This window comes from Carassius auratus, unplaced genomic scaffold, assembly GCF_003368295.1.
Source record: "Carassius auratus strain Wakin unplaced genomic scaffold, ASM336829v1 scaf_tig00000254, whole genome shotgun sequence".
Lineage (NCBI taxonomy): Eukaryota > Metazoa > Chordata > Actinopteri > Cypriniformes > Cyprinidae > Carassius > Carassius auratus.
Genome location: NW_020523286.1, coordinates 1,927,556 through 1,952,248, shown reverse-complemented (window position 1 = coordinate 1,952,248; position 24,693 = coordinate 1,927,556). Strand labels below are relative to the sequence as shown.

Below are 24,693 nucleotides of genomic sequence, written 5' to 3'. Positions count from 1 at the left end.
ACTTTGAAGATGTTTTTATTACCTTTCTGGAAATGGACAGTATACCGTACATATATTTTCAATAGAGGGACAGAAAGCTCTCAGACTTAAACTAAAATATCTTAAGCTGTATTCCGAAGATGAACGGAGATCTTACGGTTTTGGAATGACATGAGAGTGAGTCATTAATGACATAATTTTCATTTTTGGGTGAACTATCCCTTTAAGCAAGAAACATAAATGAAAATACATTTAAAAAAAAATTACTTTAATTGTTTATTTCTACAATGCACTGGATATAATTTCAAAGTATAATAAAATAAAAAAAATGATAGAATTTGTTGTATGGTTTTAATTGTTAGGCTGCTGAGAAAATCAGGATCTTTGACATGGATAGGAAAAAAAAAAAACGTTTAAAGGCCAGATACATCCATTTTATATCTTAAAAGTTACACATTTGTTCTAGCCTACTGTAAATTTGACAGGTAAGAACGAAAGGTCAGGGGCGGGGTCCCAGCGCGGAACTCATACATGTCAATGCCCATGACCACCTCCTTCACATTCCAGCGGGCGGGGCTCGTGAAGCTCCGCGTATCTACCGAGTCTGTCGAGAGCGCAACTGGAGCAGCAACTGGACTGAGCGTGGAGCAGCCAACATCACTGTCCACCCCGAACACACCATGGACTGCAGACGGATTAAGCGTATTTTGTTTGTCAATGTATTTATGAACTTTGTATTTATTTCTCTTCAGAAAAAGGAAGGTACGTTGAATTTATTCTTTCAAACATTCTAAAGGTCTGACGCAGGTTCCCGCACACATGGTTTAAACTATTTTAAAGCGTTGTACTGTGTAATTTGCATTGTTGCAATGTTTGGCATAGTTTAAAATCAACCTGTGTGAGAATTTTTTTTGATATTTAATAGCCACGTCGGTCCGGTGCAAGTTTGTGCGTACAACTTAATTGTAAGTTTGAATATGTTACCTCGAATAGTTGAAATTGTTTAAAATATGGTATATGCCTTTAATAGGCTGTTTTATTTCTAAATATCATGTCGCATTTATCTAACGTTAGGCAAACTCACGCGAACGCAAAACTTTCTAGTGAAGTAACTTTATAAGCGAAAAGTGAAAGTAGCAACCAGTTTTTTTGTTAAGATATATATAACGTTATATATATATATATATATATTGAATTGGTAGGCTAACAGTAGCAGCAGACATGATTTTCACGTTTGTTTCTAGTAGTATTCCTGAATGTATTTACGTTATTGTTGTTTTATCAATTACTGCTGCCGTGTATCCTGACAACATTTTTTTAAAAATCTATTATATTTTTGTGTTATTGTCACAGAGGTGCTGCTGGATATGGTGGCTTCGGGAGCAGAGTTGGGTTGGTTGACATCGCCTGTTGAGCACGGGGTGAGTTTACAGTAGCCTACTTCTACCGTAACGACCTTCAGTTATATGGGCTGTATTTCTTTTCGTTTGTATGTAATTTTTGAATGAACAGGTTTTTACTTATTGGACACGTATAATTCAGACTTTACCCTCAAAACGTTCCTGGAAAACTTTAAAGGGATTGCACATACTTTGCCTGCTGAACACTTGTAGTCTTGTGCGATTTTAAAGCCCTGTGTTAGCGACTGTAAAACTGAGGGTGTAATTAGCTTTTAAAGGTTGGCGCATATGGTGCTTTTGTGACGCGAGCTGAAGCTATAATGTTAACTAGGATTTAGAAGCGTAACTGGTTGTGGAATCAAAATGATGTGCTTTATAAAATAGTAAGAGGTTTATAACAACTATAGACCAATTTGGACCAGCAACGAACCGTAGCCTACTGGTCATAGTTTCTTCGGGTAGTCAAGCTGTGTATTAAGGAATGATACAGTAGCTGGTCGACAAGGTTAGAGCTAGTGTATTTTAAAACCATGTTCCAAAAAAGCTACTGGGTTTTCCAGCAGGGGATGATCTGGGATTGCATGTACAGACTTGTTAAGTTTCCTTCCCACAATACCTTAAAACGTGGAAAAAGCAAATGCACGCAAAATAATTAAACCTAAAGCATTTTCCTTCAGACTCTCATGGAAAAAGTTGATAAATTAAGAATGTAAACAGGGTGTCAGCATGTTCAACTTTATAGAAAGTTAGCTGAACTCTAATAAGCTGCTGTTTATTTAAAGAGTTCACTGTCTTTTAAATGTATATAATGCTTTAAACCAAATAGTTCCTTTTATATGGAAGCATTTGTTGTAGGGACCGTTTTATTGCCATGCCACACACTAACAAAACAATGCACCTCTCCTGTAATTAATATCATGGTGCACATGAAATTAGAGCTAAGAACACACATGCACGCAGCATGTGAACAGATATGTTACAGCACATTACATCAGTCATGCAGTAGAAAGACTGCTGCATTGTTCCTTGCCAGAAGTTGGTGGGTAATTGACCAGCATCCTCACTACTACTTAAAATTCCATGGTCAGGACATTTCGTGTTATTTCTGTCCTCAGCATTTGCTGGCATCTTTTCTTAGAATTTTTTTTTTTCCACAATCTTGGTTTTGACTTTCTTGCTAACATCCATTTTTTAATTTCAAATTGCAGTGGGAGATAGGCCAGCGGGCTGTGAACGGCTCTCTGTTGTATAACTATTATATATGTAACGTGGAGGAACGAGAACAAGACAACTGGCTTCGTACTACATTCATCCAGCGCCACCCCACCGCCTCTCGGGTCTTCGTGGATCTGCGATTTGTAGTCCGTGATTGCAACTCTTTCAATGCAGACTCAGTTACGTGCAAGGAGACCTTTAACTTGTACGCCTATGAGGCCGACGCGGACATTGGAACTTCCTTCCGCAAAGGCCTGTTCCGCAAAGTTGCCACCATTGCTCCAGATGAAATATCCAGCCTTGGGGAGATGAAGATGAACACTGAGACAAAAGTAGTGGATAATCTTTCTCACAAGGGCTTCTACTTGGCCTTCCAGGACATTGGCGCCTGCATCGCCATCTACTCTGTCAGGGTTTACTATAAAACATGTCCAGCAACAGTGAAGAGCTTGGCAATGTTCCCTGAGACTGTGGCAGGGGGAGAGAATCAAGCCCTACGGGAGGTGGCTGGAACTTGCATCTCAAACGCTGTAAGTGAGGATCTACCTCGCATTTACTGCACAACTGATGGGGAATGGGTGGTACCTGTGAGCCAGTGCCAGTGCAGACCCGGGTTCGAAGCCATGAACGATGCATGCCAAGGTAAGACATAAGTTTCTTTGTTTGGTTTCCGCAGGCTGAGTCCAGCACCAGCTGTTGTCACTTAAGATTTTCTGGCTTGGGTCAGGAATTTGAATATTGACTAGACTTCCACATAGATTGTGATTAGCATTTCAGTTGTAGTATATCATTATATAAATTACTGTATTATTTTACAAAAATGTTTTGTATTATTGTAAGATTTGTCTATCCTTATCCTTACCATACATGCTTGTGGCTTGTGGCTATTTTTCAGCACTGTATATATACTATAAGAAGTTTTTATAGTATATATTTTTTTAATGGCTATCATTTCATGCAATAGCTGTGTTACCATATTTTTATGTGCATTTTTGAACGTAGCATAAAAAAAACACAGGATAGAAATGCCAAGATGCGCATAAATAAAAAATACGTGCACATTTTCCTGTATCATAAACTTTCTATCCGATAAGAAAAAAACACATTTGGAAACACATTTACCGAATAAATTCCTCCATACGCATTGAAAAAGTCATGGGACTTAGCGGTATGAGATGGGATAACTTTACCAGCAGAGGACCGATCTCGTTCACAGTATTTTTATGTTGTTTTGGTCATTTGGAAATGCCTGAGCAAAGTCTGTCATCTAAGTATTTCTTTATCACTATCTTACAAGACTGGGTTCCAAAACAGCAGCATCCACCTCCGACAGCATTGACAGCATTTATTGTTTCATCTGCTCACTTTGAGGTGCAAGTAATTTATGTAATATATGAAAATTATTATATTCTAGTGGCTTCTCCTATATTCTTAGTGATATTTAGTGCCTCAGTTTACCAGGAACTGAAAATTTTGTTCTCTTTGACTCATCAGTTGGAAACAGTGCTTTATTCCCATATTTTTTTATGCAACATTCCAGTTTTGCGCATAAGTTTAATTAGAATCTTTGGATGAAAACATAGCTGTACCATACTTTTCACACTCTATATTTTTCACTTTTTAAGTTGCTTGTTGTAATAATATTTGCCTATTTATACAGATATATATATATATATATGTGAGAGAGAGAATTTTTGTTCTTTATAACTCTGTAAAATGTAGTGTACTTTCTAGACACTGTATTTTACACATTTTAAGTTGCTCATCAGCCATTTTGTTCATGCTGTCACTTTTAAAATTTCAAGTGGTTTGGAACCTGTTTGCTCTTTTTCACTGTGCGTTTGACTCCCATAACCCCCAGCATTCTTTAAAACACAAGTTCAGACGTCAACGACTTTTGCAAACCTATTGTGCTTTAGGCAGCCTTTCAATGACAGCTTTAAATCTCGCATTGAGTATGTGACAATTTCTCTTTTTATTAGGCGTATGTCACAGTCACCTGTTTTTTTTCTCTTCTTGTGTTCTTATCTCTGCCACACCAGAGCAAGATCAGCCATGTGACAGTCCTAAAGTGCTTTGTGACTGTGGAAATGAGAGCACTGGCGTGTTGGGACTTGATTAGAATAATTCCGTTTTAAACGTCCTCTAACCTTAACACTTTAACATATTTCCACAATTCAGCCACATGCAGGGACAGGTAAAATGCAGGCGAGTGAAACTCAAATGGTAGCAAAGTCTCAAACAGGTCATCTGGGTTACGATTTCTTAATTGTAGCAGTTACACATTACAGTTGCAAAGCTCGTGTGCATGCATTTTTTTTGGTTCGCACACATTCCTTGTTTTATAGTCCAGGAATTGTGCGAACAGGTGGTTTAGAATGGGAAAAGATAAAGTGTCAGAGTTTGGAGAGGGAGGAGATTGTAGTGGAAAGGTGGAGAATGGAATGTAAAGGTAGCAGAACAATGTAGTGCTGTGTTCGGAGACAGACCCCCCTTCGCAGACCCCCCCGCCAGCACCTCTTTCACTCGGCTGATGCATTCCTGCTAGGTTTATTAAGGAGCCTTCCCAACTACTGCCGGCCTGAGGAATTCCCTGAGGAGCGCTCCAGGACAGAGCTGACCCATGTTGATGGATCTACTGTTGATTAAAGTCAATCATTGTCAAATAGCCATATCAGGGGACTATGGGTAAATGCGTGGGTGGGGTCAGACAACCGTTCGATTCTATTAAAAAGGATGGCAAACTGTCCTCTGGTGGTGAGAGTTCTTAACAATATAAATATCTGACATGCACACGGCACTGTGGTTTAATCAGTATTGACACTGACACAGTTTTCCACTAATAAAACACACCCTTTCTCAGTCATAATGAATAAAAGAGCGCATACCTTTGTTGACCACACAAAGACATATTGCCTGACCTATGCTAGACTGCACTAGGAATTCATGCCCACACCCTGTCACTCACAGTAAACCGAGGTTGCCAGAGTTGGACAGCTATAGTTTCTGGAATGTTTCAAAGTGCTGTTGGCCTCCATATTGTTGATCTATAGGAAAAACAAGACACTGATGAAGCCGGATGGTCTTGAATCTTTCATAGTTGCATTCAATTTCAGTAGAAAAATCCTTGTGCTTTACTGTAAACAAGGCTTTTCCTGCACTGGAACATGTTAAGCCCAGAGTTATGGGTGAGCAAGTTAAAGTTTTGTGTGTATAATGTGTGGTGAGTGACTGGCTGGGTAGTAATTGACTTGGGTGTGTGTCCTTTAGAGCCATAAGTACTGGTTTTGGATGGATCTTCTTCCTTTCCTGTTACTCTAGTCTTTTCTTTTCTTGCTTGCTTTCTTGTTTTCTTGTTCTTAGTGTCCCACCTTTATACCCTTTCTCAAACTGATCGTGATCCCTAGAGTTTTCCCAAATTAAACCAACTAGGCATGGTTTATATTTATTGTTATTGGCTGTTCCAATGACAATATGTTATTTTTGGCCTTGACTCCAGGTCTTGGAAGTGACATGTATTAAATGTTTAAACATCCACTTTCACACGGCCCCTGCAAACACTGTTGAAGCTCTTCTGGGAGATTTCAAATGGTGTCTTGTAAATAAACCACTTTGCTTATCCCCATCTGTCTCCCAGAGACAAATAGATGCTTTTAGGCAATCCCTAGTTTACATGCAAAAGCATTTTAAATAAACGTTAGCTCTGAGTCACGTACATGTACGTGTACGGTCAAAAGGTTGTGAAATTTTGGAATTCCTTGCTTGAGAAAGAGCACTCGAAATACCTCGAGCCGTTGGGTTACAGCGCAGCAGCGGAATACAGAAATCCGCTGAAAGTGAGATATCGGAGTTTGCTGGGCTACGAGTAAACAAAAGTAAAAAATGAGATGTTCAGCTAAAATATGAGCAATTGCGCAAACTTAAAATTTGCACTAAATATAGTTCAGCAGTATTCCATCAGAACAGGGTTGATAAAAGCAGTGATAATCTGTACCCTGAGGTGTAATTATTCTCTGCTTTCTGTGATGCTAATGCCCTCTTCTTTTTCCTTTTTTAATTCCTGTGTACCTATTAAGCCACAGAAACCATTTATCTCCACCTATGGGATTTTTAATCTTACTCAACTAGCAGTCAACCACAACAACTCATTGCCGGTTCTTTCCACTGCAGTACCATTTGCCTGGGCAAGTTTAGATAATGAGGAGCACTTTCAAATGGGTTTGTTTGACGCTTTGATCCTCTGTCAACCTTATGTGCCAACATCAAACGAAACAAGAGTGGATGACATGGTTGTTCTGATCATTTCAGGATAATGACTGCTAAAACATACAAATTAAATATGCTCACTGGAATTCAAGATGTTTGCGTTGACCATGTAGGAGGAGGTGAGCGAATTCGTAATTGGTCACGTACAATGCTGCCATTTTCGCGTATATAATTTGGTACTTTTTTGAGTCCGGTGACATATATAGTTGGTCCACCAATGGGGTGGAATATTTAGTTTGATGCTCTATATACACTGTGGCTTTTACATGAGAGGAGTTAACTTTAGGATTGTGTGCATGTGCTGAGTGTATTGTGCCGCTAGTATGTGAGATCAGCAGTTTCCTGCCTCCATGTCAGCTCTGCGTCCCCTGAAACAGGACAAGCTATATCGGAAACCGGAGGCCTGCTAATCCTCAGTGACCCTCCAACTCGTCCGCTCAGGGTTTTCTATTGTTGCTCTCGATCATTGGCTTCATTCACTTATTCATTTCCCACTCATTAAAGAATTTTGTTTATGCCTTTGCTTAACAGTTTTGGCCTTAACCAGACTTTTCCCATCTGTGTTGCCATCTCAAAGATTGGACAATGGGCTGATGTTTTGTTTGGGTCAGAGCGAAAACAAACCAGAGCCTTGTTTGTGCCCATTCAGTTGCGAGATTAGTTTTTTTGCAGTTTTTTTAGGTTTCTTAGTTAACTCTTTTCTTAATTAACAAATCTTCTGGATGAGTCTCAGTGTTTGAGTCCTTTTGTGTGCTGTCATCTTCTCTTTCCTCTTGCCCTCTTTCCTTTAGAAAGAGTGGAAAGTGTGAAAAGAGGGGGATTAGAGCATTTCTTGTGTCTTTTAACGACTAGATGAAAGAGTGAGTGGAATTGTAAAGCGTAGATGTAATTCTCTTACAACTGTTCCATTGGGCTGATAATCCTTTGCACTAATGCTCTCACCACACCTAGAGATCATTCCCTCCCTGCTGGCTTCATGTTACCACTGCACCCCCCCCCACCCCATACATACAAACACACTCTCATCTCTGGCTTTGTCCCGTAACGTCTGACCATAAGAACCACTTCAATGACCATTCAGAGATATTTTCTGTGGAAAATGCATTTTTGTTGGCAACTCTCAAGAACATTAAGGGATGAACTGATATCGAAACACTAGCAAAAAATGAAAATCTGAAGTTTAATTCATTATTTCATATTTTATTCAACAAAACAATATCGAACCATACATTTTCAATATTGACTCCTGAATGATATGATAAATTAAAAATCCCTACTATAGGCGGAAACCTGATTTAATCTATTTTTATTGTTCATACCTTTAAAAGTGTTTATTTGTGTATTAAACATTAAACAATGAATCTAATTCATATTACTTGAAGTGTGCTGCTTTACCAGGTGTTGATGACGAGCGATTATATAAACACCACAGCAGAGTAAAAAATAACTTTAGATATTATAAATAATATTATAAATAATGTTTATATATTTATTATACTTTTGAATATATATTTGTATATTTATAATAATATAACAAATATTATATATATATATATATATATATATATATATATATATATATATATATATATATATTATATTATATTATATATATACAGATATATATATCTGTGTGTGTGTGTGTGTGTGTGTGTATACAGTATTTAACTAACAAAAATAAATATAATTAAATATATAAACTTAATTTGATATATGTTTGTATAAAGATTAGTTAGTGCTATCAGCGCATATAGCTGAGTAGTAAAGATGTCTTCACCTCCTTGTAGGCCGCAGAAAACCAATGTTTATGATTGCACCATGCTATCTTAATCTTCATTTTCTTATGCGTGCATGTTTTATTTTCTCAGTGGCTCTCTGTCTGAATTTAACCTCTTCCCCTGTGAAACTAGCCCCTGGCCGCTGTCCGCACTCACTCTGCTCTGGTGTTTGTTTTACTTGGCCATCAACACCTGGCGGAGCAGCACACTTTAACTCAACTCTGCCTAGGGCTACATGTAAGCCCCTCCGTGCCTAGGTTTAAATGACTAGGCCTTTTGTTTTTCTTTCCTTTTTCTCATTCGAAACCAACCCGTCAAACTCTTGTCCTGGAGGGGTTCGCGCTGTCCCGCCGCCATGTAAACACTCATTCATTCAGGCCTCCTTCCCCTTCTCTGTCGACCCATCCATCCATACATCCGTCCATTAACGTCACCCTCTCATCAGTCTTCGCTCTGACTGCTCCACTCAACCCACACGGCTCACAGACCCCAGTAGGTCATTGGTGAGCCAGATCCAGCTACTCTCACAATAAACAAACAGTCACTCAGAGGCTCTTATGGCCTGGGCTCTCGGTGCCAGATAGTGAGACGGGGCCCTTGAAAGACGGCCGACACATCTCTGCATCTCTGCTGGGAAGTTTGTATTACATAAATGTAATCAACGTTCCTCAAAAGCCATAAGTCGTTGTTCGCCTCTGACCTCTCGCTACGATTCTGGTGAATGAGCCAGTTTCTTCTTTCCAGAGTGTGTCTAACATTCACCTCCTCTGTCCATGCATGCTTTGATTGGCTGCCTTAGGAAGGAAGCTACGCGTCAGCCTTGCGCTTCCTGCTTCCTGTTGTGTCCAAAATGCGAAGACAAAGCCCCTTGACCTAAACCACATTCCTGCGGCATTTTGGAAAGTGATCACTTTTGGCTAAAAACACCACAGTAGCTTTAGAATTCAACTGTGTATTGACGTCTAAAATATTTTCTGGAATAAAATCTAAATAAAACAGATTACTGTAGTACATTATACATACATATATATATGAGTGTATGTGTATATATATGTATATGTATATATGTATATATATGTGTATATATATATATATATATATATATATATATATATATATATATATATATATATATATATATATAATATGTACATACAAATAACAATACTCGTTCAGTATTTATACATAAAAATTTCACATTTGATTCAGTGTGTTACTTGCTTTGTCCTCGTATTTATTTAATTGTTTTTTTGTTTTTTATTTATTGCAGAAAAATAAAAACTAAAAACTATTTTGTCTGACAAAAATGATTTGTTGTAGTTTTAAGTTTCTATGTTGTTACGCCTAAGTGAATTTAGAAAATACAAAATAAATAGTTACATTAATATGTGCATCATTAAAAAAAAAACACAACCTCCACAAAGTATATTATATTATATTTCCTATATTTCCTAGCAATTTCTGAGCGAAGATTTTTCAAATCACATTTTTTTCATTGTGGCTTGAAAAGTTTTGTGGATCTGATTCCTTACACACAAAGCGTTTTGAATAAGATTGGAGTCTTTTGTAAAGTTTTTGCATAAAAGGATTAAAGCAGCCCTCCAAACGCCATCAGGTTTTTGTCCGTGGCTGTTAAGAAGCCAGCCAGCGTATTAACGCGTCATGTGGCATCTACACTATTCGAAACAAGTGTTTTCTCACTCACTGCCCCGAATGGCATTCTGCGCCTGTTGTCCGGACTGAATGGGCTGCCGAATGCTGTGCTAGGCGCTCACATGTGGCAATGTGGCAAGCGAGGGGACTTAAGAATCTGGAGATTACGAGTGGAGAGCCAGGGGGGGGGGGGGGGGCATGAAACGGGGTTCGCAGCAGCAGCTGTTTGGCCCCCTTCGCCGTGAATAGGACGATTCTTTTTCTTCCCTTTCTCCCCCCTTTCCTTTCAAATCCCACCAGGACTCGTTATCCCTCTCTCTGTCTCTCCCTCAGTCCCCCAGTCTCCCACACTATCCCCACCTCCGCAGAGGGGCGCGTTAATGAGTTGCAGTAAAGTCTCCACAACAGCTGGCACAGAAACAAGATGAGGAGTCAACTTAAAAGAAGAAATAAATAACACATTGGCTCGATCTTCACTGCCACGCTGAATTCTTTTCATGCTGCGAGTTTTCTTTTGAAATAAGAGAATGCATGCTCTCAAATATTAGAGGTAATGTACACCACCGTTAACCCCCATCCTGTGAGGGAGAGCAAGTGGCTCAACCCAAAACAAGGCCTCAATTGATACAAAGCATTCAGGAAGGAGGAAGAACCCTGCTCTGTAATTATAACTGTTTGGCAAATCTTCAGATAACAAACCATTAGAAAACGGAAACAATGATTTGGTATGTGACCACTGTGCTACAGAAATACAACGACTGCAAAAAGTATTTGCTCATTTTTAGCCACTTTTTATTTTTGTTTATTATAGTAGTATATTTGTTTTTTCTTTAGCTTACAATCTACATTATTTTCTAATGTGATTATAAATAATGATTATAAGCAAAAAAAAATTGTTAAAATGAAATAATTTCAGAGATAATGTTTTATTATAATATAAACAAATATATATTACAATTATTATAATATATATCTTCCGCTTATTTTACACTAAGGTATTAAAATAGTTCTAAAATTTCATTTTAAATGGAAATAATAAAAAAAAGGAAGACAAAAATGTGGAGAGACTGCAAAAGCTGCTGCATGGCGTCTGATACTGATAGACTTCCTCATCACAAGTATATGTTTCGCTCTTCTTCAAAGCGTCCTAATACTGAAATTGCCTCTGGCGGTATTTCAGCACACAAATACAGATATTTCACCTGATCAGACACATGGTGTAGGTGTAAGTGTAATATTGCCACCAATAATCTAAGCCTTGCGTGTGTCTGAGCTTGTCGCTTGACTGATAAAACTTGCACCTGAAGCTGAAAATCAGATATCACAGCTTCATTGTGAAAGTAAATAAATGTGGCTGCTCCAAGAAATGAAAGAGCCAGATTGAAAACGGAAGCGGTGGGTGTTTGAGTGTGCATAGGGTGGTGGTGGATTGTGAATGAGAGTCTGGACAGCGGAAGGACATGAGCTGGGCATGTTGGAATGTTTCTAGTCAGATTCTGAGGACACCTTCCCTTTTCTTCCTGTTTGTACATTCACCAAATCTGATTGACTAATTTTATGCTTTGTTTTCTCAATTTAATTAATCAGCTAAATTTGATGTGACACTGAAAAGTCATACATATTTGCAAATCCTTTTTTTGGTTTTTATTTTTAGGACGTGGTTGTAAATCACCCACATTCTTTTTACTATCCCTTTATTTTATTACACGTTTTGTGGCCCCAGATTTCGATCAGAGTTCTTACTTGTATGACTTTACATTTGAAACCTTTTATGACATTTAACCAACTGATCACAAGGTGGTTTTTAGGTTATGTATGATGTCATTTCCCCTCAAGTTTACACAGGTGTCCATTCTGTCCAATTTAACTAAAGTAACCACAGGCGTAGTTCCTCACATTAACTATGGACATGTCTCTCTGATGTTTGACAACCTCAGCCTGTCCAAATACTTAATTTTCTACAGTACATTTATCATGTAAAACTGAAATCTTGTGAAGTCATTGTGCTGCTGCAAGTAAATGCTACATTATGTAATATGTTGTTATATAAGTCAAAGCCATTCTTGTATTTTAAGTGTGACTTAGTGGTCCAAAGACTTTTTGGAACCACTGTATGTCTAATATAATGTAATAATCGCTGTATGAATAATATCATGTAATATATAATATGTATACGTGTCTGAATGTATAATATCCACTAGACTTGGTTGACAACAACATTCTTCTTCTTTATTGAATTCTTTGTTAGATGCAGCATTCATCCTGTCTGTTGGTTTTATGCGTTCTGTTCTGTTTTCTCTCGCGGTGGAGTTTTGAAAGCAGAGGTACCGTGCTGGAATGTGGGATGACTGGTCCTGTTTGTAGAGAATGGGGGGGATGGTTCACACAGGATGAGTAGGAGTGTGCTTAGTCTTGCTCTGTCAACCTTGTGCACTCTTGCACAAAAACAAAGCTGTAGAGAAAAGAAAAAAAATCATCTTCAAAGGAGGTTAATTTACTGTTCATACTTAGATGATCACTTGACATGTACAGTACATAACGCGAGCTGTGAGCAGTTTAATTGCACAATTTGCTCTCATCCTCATCCAAGTCATCATACATGTGCTTTTTTTGTTGTTGCAGAATGTCAGTCTGGCTTCTTCAAATCTTCAGTGTCCAGTGAGGCCTGCAAGCCCTGTCCAAAAAACACCCAGGCCTCGGGTCCGGGCGCCACTAGCTGCACCTGCAAGGACGGCTTTTATCGAGCACCTGAGGACCCTAAAACAGTTGCTTGCTCTGGTGAGAAGCTGCTTCTCTACATCTCACCTGTCATTTTGTATTTCCATACAATATCCTTTCTCTGTCACTCTTTTCTGTAGGGATTATCTAAACCAGTACAGGTGAATGGGTAAATAAAAGGCTTGTCTGCTCTTTGTCTGCTCAGGTTTACCCTCCTCTCCTCAGAATCTGGTGGCTAGTCCAGCTCAGATGTCAATGGGCAGGCTGCAGTTGTCATGGAGGCCCCCTGCAGACACCGGCGGGCGCAGTGATATCACATACATTGTGGTTTGCGAGCGGTGTGAGGGGAGGGCATGTCAGCCTTGTGGTGAGAAAGTGCGTTTAGATCCAAGCAACAATGACCTGAAGGAGACCAGAGTCACTGTGAGCGAACTGGAGCCGCATTTGAACTACACCTTCACCGTGGAGGCACGGAGCGGAGTGTCCCAGTTCAGCAATAAGAGAGCCACCATCAGCATCAACACTACTTTAGATAATCCAGGTCGGTGCTCTAACTGATCATAGCAGGAGAAAGCAAATTTACTAACTGGTTGAAAAATTCAGTTTTTTTTTTACAAATGTGCATTTATTTATAGATGAATACAGTTATTTTTATGCATTAAATTCATCAGATGTAACAGTAAAACATTTTTACTGTAATTTATAAAAGTATGTATTTCTAAAGGATCACTGAAGGTAATGACTTCTGAAAGTTCAGTTTTGCCATCACAGAAATAAATTACATTTTAGAATATATTAAAATAGAAAACGGTTATTTAAACTGTAATAATATTCCACAATACTAATGCTTTTTCATGTAGATTTTGATTCCATAATTGCAGCCTCGATGAGAATAAAACTTCTTTAAAACAAAAAAAAATAATAATAGTATCAACCCAAACTTAATTTTTTTTTTGATATACAGATATTATTACTCTCATTTTCATCTCAATTTGAACTGTTCTTTCATATAATTGTCTACATTTTTCTTTGGAAAATGAAAACACTAAAAAAAATATATTTTAAAAATCATAGTAGTAGGCTTTAATTAAGGTTTACATATGCAGCAGAAATCTGAAAGTTTTAGTTTTTGTAGTATAAACAGCAAAAAACCTTATTCAAACCACATCTATTTGTGGTTTGAAATCCGATTAAAATCTGATATTTTGTGAATTATAATCTGTACGGTGACTCCAGTCCGATCGAATTTCAGGTTTTTTTTCCTAACGTCACTGGAAGTGCACAGTTTACTGGGACTGTTTCCAATTACACTCAATTTTCCCCTCACTAAAGCGAACCACGTGACATTCACTATTTGCACATAGTCCTAAAGATCAGATTTAAAAGTTTTGGGTGTACAATATAAACAAGCTCATATACATCAAAGATTCAAACTTAACTGTTATTTTACCCCCAGATCCCCTAAAAGTGACCGCGATGCATCTTGTGGACAGGAGCTCCACCAGCCTGTCGCTTCAGTGGTCTGTTTCTCACCGTTCCAAGCCAGTTGGCACACGTTATGAACTAATGTATCGCAAAAAGGTCAGTTACAATATCCATTTCAGTCTTAATAAGTAGCTCCAAATCTTCAATCCATGATGTTATTCTCCATTTCATCATCTTCCTTTCATTGTCATGTCTACAGGAAAATGATGAGGAGATAGCCAATGGAAAGGTCACTACCTACACTGTGCTGGTGCTGGAAAAGAACTTGGTTCAGATCAGTGATCTGTCTCCTTCCACCGTCTACTTGTTTAAAGTTCAAGCTCTCAGTCCAGAAGGAAACCCAGGCATCTACAGCTTGGAACACGAGTTTTCGACGCTCCCGGAAGGTGAACAAAGTGAATTTTTTTTTATGAAATCAAAATTGTATTTTTATGGATTTGAGGCCATTTTTGTGTTCACATACCTTAACACTGACAAAGTTAACTGTTAAAAATGTACAGCCTTTTTCTTAGTGAAAAATAAACCAAAATACTGATGACTCTTTCTGCACTACAAAGATATCTGTACACAGTCCAATCAAATTTTCTCCAGAATGAGAAAGTCCCGCCCCCCAATACCACCAACAAATCAAGTTCATGGCTATAATGTAACTACTTGCTATTGGCTATTTAAAAAAGGGATAAACGCGATAAAAACCAAAAAATGCAATACACCAAGACAGACAAAAGAACTGTGCTTGGGTCTTTAACAGTGTTTGGAATAACGCCATTTAAAAGAACGTAACGATGTTATTTTTTCAGTAATGGGGTAATCTAACGAATTACTTTTCCCGTCGTTACAATGCCGTTAACATTACTGGACATTAAATGCGGGCGTTACTATTCATTGATTGAATAAACTGTACAATCCGAACGCACCCCTGGCTCACACAGCTAGTGAGGAGGTGGGTTCATAACGAGAAAAGCGATTATGATTGGCTAAGGCAGAGTCATTTGTTTCATGGTACTCAATCAGAGCCAGTATTTTTACACACATGCCAGCACACATGTAATGTGTACATGTAAGCTAGTGGCCAAAAACACTTTTCTTACAAAGATAATACTTGAAGTGCAGGATAAAACTAAGTGACAGATAATGTTTCTTTGCTCATTTATGTAATGGAGTGGGTTTTATTCTTCAATGACTCATTTGCTTGGCTGCTTTGTTGTTGTTTTCCCAGTTCCTCAAAAAACAGGAAACACAGCAGTGATCCTCGGGGCCGCGATCGGAGGAGGCGTCATGCTTTTCATCGTGGTAGTGGTCCTGCTTCTGCGAAAACGGTTAGCAACAAGCACTTCACGCACACACCCGGCTTTGTACCTCTCCCCCAGTCACTCCTTCAAGCCGTTCCTTTTCTTTCTCCTTAAAAATCCATTCAGTGTTTCCTTTTCACCGCTCTCACACTCTTACTGAAACGGCTCCTTAGCACTTTTGAGGAAGAATCAATTCGCTGACTGTCCGCTGACTGCTCACTAAGTGTATCTTAACAAGAGGCGTGTTTGAAAGGAGATGAATCAGAGAGGCATATTGTGTAAGATAAGAGGCGATGGGATTGGAGCGGCTCTGTGAAGGCGACCTGAGTGATAACCCAGACCCCTGTCACCACTTGGCAAACACAGACCACTTTTTTTTTAAGCACTCCTCGACTGAATGGAGCCGTTCCAGCGCTAGCCACTTTTAAAACTCAAAGTCTGAAAAGAAATCCGTGGGTTTGCTCATTGAGTTGTTTTTCTTCTGCAGGCGAAGAAATTCTCACACCAGACAAGGACCAGAGGACACCTATTTCTCCAGCCCAGGTTAGTGGCATTGGATTTCATTTGGTGGCTTTCTTCTTTTACAAGCCCTCCTCTTAAATTCTCCCTGAATTCTCTTCGATGCAGACCAGTTGAAGCCGTTGAAGACCTATGTTGATCCTCACACGTATGAAGACCCCAACACGGCGGTGCTCAAGTTCGCCAGCGAGATCCATCCGAGTCACGTCACAAAGCAGAAAGTCATCGGAGCAGGTTAGTACATCTACGGCAGTTTGACAAGCCGCTGTGGGGCTGTTTTGAAAGCTTTCTGGGGGAAGGAGCTTCAACACTCGTTGATTTGAAGTTATGTTACAGTTCATTGAAAATGACAGCTTTTTTTTTACAGTTCATTGGAGTGACAGCTTAAACAAGGCGCACATTGGAAATTGTCTGATTTGAGCTTTACATGTTAGAGCTGGAATATTTTTAGTGTAGTAAGTCTTTCCCTCCAGAGACGTCTGTTTCCCTCCCAATGTCATTCAAAGTGAATTAGTGTTGTTTTCTTAACCCGCTCTGGAGGTTTTTTTCATATCCCACATGGAGGAGTGCTGCTATAAAAAAACCTGAGTTAATTAATCATGACTTAAAAATAAAACATACAACCGCTAAATTAGACCTAAGTCCTAAAGTGTTTATAGGCTATATATCAAACGTCAAATTTAAATGAGAAGATCAGTGCGCCGTGGTCGCGCTTCCTCTCTCAAGCCGCCCACATGGATGTGGCCCTTGTTCACTTTTTGTCTGCTTGTTGTACACTGATTCTCATGCCCTTTCTGACCCCCTCCCATGAATCCACTCAGTAATGTTCATAGGCTTCTCCTTGGCCAGATGCATGCTGGTTATCATTTCAAAGCACCCCCTTCATGTTTTTAAATAACCCCTATATGTCAAGTGTTGTCATTTGGTGTGATGATTATCTGATGCCTGTATGCCTCTCACTCTGGGTGGATTGTGTCTCTGTGCTGTAGGTGAGTTTGGAGAGGTGTATCGAGGAATTCTGAAAGCTCCCGGGCGGAAGGAAACAGCGGTAGCAATAAAGACACTGAAGCCAGGATACACAGAGAAACAGAGGCAGGACTTCCTCGGTGAGGCCAGCATCATGGGACAGTTCTCACATCAGAACATCATCCGACTGGAGGGGGTGGTCACCAAATGTGAGTGCCCTATCAAGTGTAGGCTACATCTAGTTTTAGAATAAATTTGCATTAAAAAAAAAAGATTATTCATTAGATAATAATGTGATTTATGATTAAGTTGTCAAGTGCATAATTACAGTATATCATTATAATTAAATTAGCCCTTAAAAAAAAAAAAAAAAAAAAATATATATATATATATATATATATATATATATATATATATATATATATATATAATACACACACTCACACACACACAATCGTATATACAGTATGCCTTGTTTAATTCAATAAACTAAAGAATGAATTATAAAATTTGTTTAATATTATAGTATGTATAAAAAGTGCATATATATATACACACACATACTTTTTATTATAATTTGTAATTATTTTGTATACACTTTATTATTTTAAGATTTTATAGTATTAATATGCAAATATTTCTATAAAATGTATAGTAATAAATTATTAGTAATAAATATATGTTACTTCAAATAAAAACATGCTATATATGTGTATGTGTGTGTTTATTGTTATCAAAAAAAAGTAATTTATTGTAACGTAAAAGTGTTGCATTAAATAACTATTCAGAAAAGTTTTTGTTGTTACGTAATTTTTATCCTCTGAAAATATTTACTAAGGACTTATGTTTGTTTTTACTTTTGGTTTTGTAAAGCTGCTTTGTGTCTTTGTCTGTTTCTTTTCAGTCAAGCATGCCATGATTGTGACTGAGTACATGGAAAACGGAGCTCTTGACAAATACCTGAAGGTACGTTTGTCACATTCATCACTGAGGCAGAAAAATGATGACAGATGATACTGCCATACCTTCAAAGTGATATAACATTGCGAATCATTTCCTCAAGAATTCCCTTGTGTGATTTGGAAATAAAACTCGTACTTCTTTACAGGACCATGATGGCGAGATGTCATCCTTCCAGTTGGTTGGTATGCTCCGTGGCATTGCGGCCGGAATGAAATATCTCTCAGACATGAGCTATGTACACAGGGATCTGGCTGCCAGAAACATCTTGGTCAACAGCAACCTGGAGTGCAAGGTGTCTGACTTTGGTTTGTCACGAGTTTTGGAGGACGAGCCTGAAGGAACCTACACCACCAGCGTAAGTTCACATAGCAAATAAATGTGTGGTTACAAGCTGCTTTTAACTCCAGATGTCTTTATTTTACCAGCACTACAACCTGGTCATTAGTTCAGGATTTTTGGAAATTACAAGATATTGCCGACACTTGTTTATATGTTTTTTTTATTTATTTCTTTTTTAACAGGGAGGTAAAATTCCTATTCGCTGGACTGCTCCGGAGGCCATAGCTTACAGGAAATTCACGTCAGCAAGTGATGTGTGGAGTTTTGGCATTGTCATGTGGGAGGTCATGGCCTTTGGAGAGAGGCCCTATTGGGACATGAGTAACCATGAGGTACGGACTGGCTATGAACAATAACCCTGCTGTTTGTCTCAAAGGATCTTCCGTCTTATCTGCCTACTTTTGTCTCTGTAGGTAATGAAGGCCATTAATGAGGCTTTCCGCCTTCCTGCTCCAATGGACTGCCCCTCTGCTGTCTATCAGCTGATGTTACAGTGCTGGCTGCAAGATCGCTCCAAACGGCCCCGCTTTGGCGACATTGTCAGCATACTAGACAAACTCCTCAAGAGTCCAGATTCTCTGAAGGCCATTGCAGATTTTGACCCTCGGTAAGCGCTCAACACATACTTTGAATTCTTAAAAGGCTCTTACGAAGCCGCACAAGGCGTGAACGGCAGAGAGAAGTTGAGGCATGCACCGTCTATTACACAATTTTTTTCGAACAAAGTCATTCCTTGGTAAAGTTAAGACATGCAACCACGTACCAGTGGTGCTGCTGAATGGTTTGGCATCTTCAGATGTTTATCACATTGTAGGCGTGCAAGAGGGACAAATCTGACAGTTTTGTATCTTTATCAGATTCTCGAACTGAACAGACAGGTTTTTTTTTTCTCTCGCGGTGTGTCTCTTTCCCACCCAATAATTACAATAAGGGAAAGGCAAAAAAAGGTCTGGCTGTGTGGTTTGTTGAATGTATTTGTGTTCTGTCTTTGTCAGAGTTTCCATTCGGCTTCCCAGCACCAGCGGCTCAGATGGCTCTCCCTTCAGGTCTGTGGCCGAGTGGCTGGAGTCCATCAAGATGAGCCAGTACAGTGAAAACTTCAGCATGGCCGGAATCGTCAGCATGGAGCAGGTGCTGCAGATGAAGAGCGAGTGAGTAACACAAATTTCCCTTTAGCACGCAATACAAGGGAAGAATGGCTGTGAGCAATCAGATGAGATCACGCCAACTGTCCGAAGTCCATTTCTGCAGAACTTGTTGTGTCACATCCTGCTGTCCAGATAAACATTACATCAGGATATGACTGGGGTTTTCAGTAAATGGATTTTTTCTATAGTTAATTCCCTCAAATTTAGTCTCTAAATATATAGACTGGAGTCATAAAAAGTTTTTTACTTGTTCTGTTGTTATACCATTAATTGTGTTTCTGCCATAAAAAGACTGCAAATGTCTTTATTATTTTGTAAAACATTAAAAAATTACATATATTAATAAATAAATGAGCTGTTGAAGAAATGTCTCCACCATGTACAGATAAATGTCTGTTCAAAGAATAGTTCTTATAATGAAAATAAATAATGAAAATAAAAATAAAAAATATTTATTATAACTTCCATGTTAAGCACTTTGACTACCCAGAAAAGCGCTATATAAATGTAACCAATTATTAACAAATTATTATAAGAAGAACAAAAACAATAATAATTATCAAATAAAAATTATCTAAACAAAATAGTTGTATTATTATTACTATTATTATTTATTATTATTATTATCTCACTATTCAAATATAAAATTTTGTTATATTTGTATATTTGCATATATTATTATTATTGTTATTATTATGACCACTATGACATAACACTATTCTCACATTAAAAAAAAAAAAGTAATTTCTTTTATAGTATTCTACTTTCACATTTTAAAGAAAATGGCACTGTTTGGACATATAGTATCCCATTTATTAAACTTCCTTCAATTTTCCCTCTTACATAATACAAAATTAGTATTCTGACATGATGTTAAATAGTCGTTTGAATAAAACGGCTCCAGATGAACACAATTTGAGAGTTCTGGGAATTTGTGAAGGAATTCAGGGTGTTTGGAGAGCTTCCTTTCCTGTGGCCTACAGCCTACACTGAGGCTGATTGGTCAGGACAAGATCGCATTTAAATAAGATGGTATCTTTTAACTTTTAATAATTCCTAGAACATATAAATATGTTCCATGTTTTTGTTTTAGGGATCCGGTAATTGAATGTGGCTTAAATTTATGCTACGGTTGCAAGGATAATCTCGCACAACCGCAGACCATTTTTGATTCACTGTATCTGGCGAGCTCGGAAACCACATAAATTGTAATAACGATTTAACCTCCGTAAGACTTTTAATCGAGTCAAGCAGTAACAATTTACTTAAAAAACGTGAAAACCTTTCAGCAGCATCTCAGCAAGCACCTTCAAATGCTATTCGTTGATTCAAGTTTGAACGGAAATCATTGTGGCAGTAGAGAAAGAATAGACTGGATGTGGTGAATTGTGGCATGCTGTTCCCCCTCCCCTCTTCTGCCATCCCTCCCTTCCTCCCACTGTTTCGGGAGACTCTCTCATCCCTCCCATTCCCAACAGCGCTAGTCAAGGCCTGTGCTTTCACTGTAGCCAGGAACCACTGTTTCTGCCTGCTGGGGCTATGAGGCTGTGCGGCTGCTCCCCCTCACATCAACACGATTGGACTTAAAAGTCGGGCCATGACATGAAAGAGTGTAGGGATGGTGAAGGAGAGCGCTGATGTAGATGTGGAGGTAAAGATGACAGTGCTGGACCTCACGGAGGAGGCAGTTTGACTGATGAAGGGGTTGGGAGTGTAGGAACAGCGCAGCTCCAAGACCTCTGGCTCTGCTCCCGTGGGTGTTTTTAGCCTAGAAGCTCGCTGAACTTTGTGTGGAGGACCAGAAATGTCTTTGATGTGTTTGTCTTTTATTTTATGGCCGGCTGTTCCATCTGGTGTCATCTGGTAGCACTCTTTAAAACCAGAAACTATTTACAAGTCCTCCGCTGCCTGTGTCGGCCAGCTCTGATTCATGGCGGGTGAAGGGAATCCTTGTTAAATCAACAAGGCGCTAATTAAAAATGTAATTAGGACTCTGATAACATGCTATCTTTTAAACGCCTCTTCAAAATTACTTTTTGCAAGACAGGATTATGTATAATTTTCAAGCAACCTCCCACAGTGTTAGTATCTTTGATGGAAACTAAAGCAAAGACTAAGAAATATTAATATTTGATATAAAATGTAATAAAAACAAAACTAAAATAAAATATATGTATTAAAAGCAATTAAAAATAAAAAACTGGGGAACTAACCTAATCGACAATTTTTTATATATATATATTTTTTTATTCCAAAGAAACTAATTAAAATCAAGTGAAAATGGAAAATTAGTTACACTGTGTAGTAAAAAATAAATAAATAAAAATTGATTTGCAAGGCAAAACTAAAATAATAAATTAAGACTACAAAAAAGTGTGAGAAGTTTTGAAACGAAAACAGACACTAAATAATAAATGTTCTCTAAATAAATCTATAAACTGAAATAATAAGTGAAATAATTGTAATAATTTAAAATTTATTTATGCCACGTTTTAGTTTTAGATACATGCATCCACTCCTCTAAAACAAACAAAAAAAATCTTACAAACAATTAAACTGCAAAGAAGTTGAAAACAAAACAAAAATTTAACATAACTGTACATATAACATAAACATTAAACATAACTCGTAACAAATACTAAAATAAAATGAAAATGGACGTAACTTCATTGTTGTTTAGTTTTAAATGGCATATAAAAAAAAACTTTAACTCTTATTATTAAACTTCAAAAAGCACTTCAATCTAACATTGCTAAATTTAAATCAAAACTAAGACTAAGTTAAAAGAGAAACTAAAAAATAAACATTTTGTAAACAAATAAACTCACAATCTTGGCCGGGAAGATTTTTAATCTCAATGTGCTTTTCCTGGTAAAATAAAGGTAAAAAAAAAAACAAGGAATCACTTGGCTAAACTGAAAATAAACTAAAATACATATTAATGGCTCCCAAGCTAAAATAAACAAAAATAAAATGAATATGGGCATAAATTCATTTTAGTTTCGGATACATGTTGTATTATAAAACTGTGTGTGTTCAAACAAAAACTGTAAGAACTAACAAAAAAATAATCGGAGAAGACAGAATGATAAATAAAAATATAAACAAAATAAAAATGTCAAAACCTTAATACCCCTGCCCTCCAGTTCTCACACACTCTTTCTGTTCTGTTTCCCAGGGATATTCGTAACATCGGCGTCCGTCTGCCGGGCCATCTGAAGAGGATTGCCTACAGCATCTTGGGGCTTAAGGACCAGACGAGCACCCTGAGTGTGTTTGCAGTGTGAACTGTCTTTAAAATGCACTGAAGGGACCGACCCTTTGGCCGTGGACTGAATAAACTCTCAGCTGCCTCGGGATTGGACTGCAGGGACAGCCCTTGACCTGGCCATAACCCTCCAGTCTAGCGAGAAGGACTCTCACCGCTGTGGAGACCAGTAGCATTTGGTGTACTTATCAAAAATGGAGGAAGTGTAAAACATTCAAAAAGCTATTGATGTATGCATCAAACCATGTATATTACATATATTTTTACCTTAAGCATACGTTTATTTTTTAGAGAAGGTATAGTCATTTCTTTAGTTTCGTTTTTCAATTTTTTGTTTAGTTTCATATGCATGCTTAATTTTCGCCGGAGAGCGATCAATGCTAGTTAGATCTCACTTTACGCTCAGATCTCATGTTGCTCCTCCAATTCTGTTGGCACCGTATTGCTCTGTACTTGACTGAACGTTCCAGCAATACGAGAGAAAACCAGACCCACAGGTCTTTCTGTACCGGAAACGTGGTTATGGGTTTAACGTAAGACTTAACGATGTTCTGCTGAGATCAAGGTGATTGTAATGCTCTCTGGTTTCTATCATGCTTGAGTTGGTCATGATTTGATGTCTCGCACGATGACATTTCTTTACAATTGCACTCTCAGCGCTATATGCTTTGGACCATCAAGTCGAAAGTCTCTGGTTTAGATGAAACAGAGCGGCGAGGCGTTCCTTAAATCCTGTGTTTTCTCTGCAAACAAGAAGAGAGGAGGCACCCCCATGAAATAGCACTTAAATCAGAAATCTCCACAGCTGTCTCATCCCTTATCGTTATGAAAGGTTAAGGCACTGATGACGTTAAGGATCGAAGGGAACAAAGAGCGAGCGGAATGACAAAATGGAAATGGGTTAAGAAGAAAAAAACTGTTCTGGAACTGATTGTCGGACTAAATCGAATGGGGAAAATGCGATCCGGTGGATGATATTCCAAAGTCTGTTATTCATTCTGTATCAGCAGATTAAAGTCGCCTGGAGCTGTGAATTTGCAGATCTGGTTTATGATTTACTGATCCAAGACATGCTGGGATGAAATGCTGCGACTTTTGTGATTATTTCATCTGACTTATAGGAATTCAATATGATTTCACATGGCGGGTAGATAAGCCTCTTGTATAAAAAAAAAGTCTTTCTCCATGTTAAAGTTTTTGTTTTTCTTTTCTTTTTTTTTTCTTTTTTTTACAGAGGAGAGAAACAGCTACATAATGTCCTTAAGTCTTAATGGATATCGCAGTTCCTTGTTAATTACACTATATTCTGATTATTTCTAGATGTTAAATGCAGATGGGTTCTTCCTTGCTTAGAAATGACATATTTAGTTTTTGTTTGCAGTTGATATTGTGTTTCATATCTTTCGTTAATTGGGACGTTGAAACTTGCAAACTGCAGGACTTTTTCGAAAAGGGAAATTTGTCATTTTTGATCACCTTATCTTGGTTCTGACCCTTTTCTGAACATTGGAATTAGAAAAGATCAGTGCAAACATACATATTTCCAAACAAAATACAGTTTGATTGGGCCAATTGTTTTGTATTTTATTTAATAGTCTATTTATTTTTTACTTTATTTATTGTTTTAATGACACTGAATTGGGATTTATTTGTAATGGAAGTGTGTCTTTCAGTCACAATAAAATCTTTGTATCTTCAATGTCA

The 24,693-nt window shown here is 38.0% G+C and overlaps 1 protein-coding gene across 1 annotated transcript; it reads left to right on the top strand.

The window, feature by feature from the left end:
* The first annotated feature begins 563 nt into the window (after positions 1-563).
* On the top strand, positions 564-24,693 carry epha2b (eph receptor A2 b). Its single transcript, XM_026241848.1, has 17 exons — positions 564-741; positions 1,333-1,400; positions 2,588-3,236; positions 12,914-13,069; positions 13,215-13,550; positions 14,466-14,590; positions 14,694-14,880; positions 15,714-15,813; positions 16,274-16,329; positions 16,414-16,539; positions 17,295-17,480; positions 18,176-18,237; positions 18,380-18,589; positions 18,756-18,905; positions 18,987-19,180; positions 19,569-19,724; positions 22,900-24,693. The coding sequence occupies exons 1-17, from the start codon at positions 660-662 to the stop codon at positions 23,006-23,008; spliced, it is 2,952 nt and encodes a 983-aa protein (XP_026097633.1). The 5' UTR covers positions 564-659; the 3' UTR covers positions 23,009-24,693.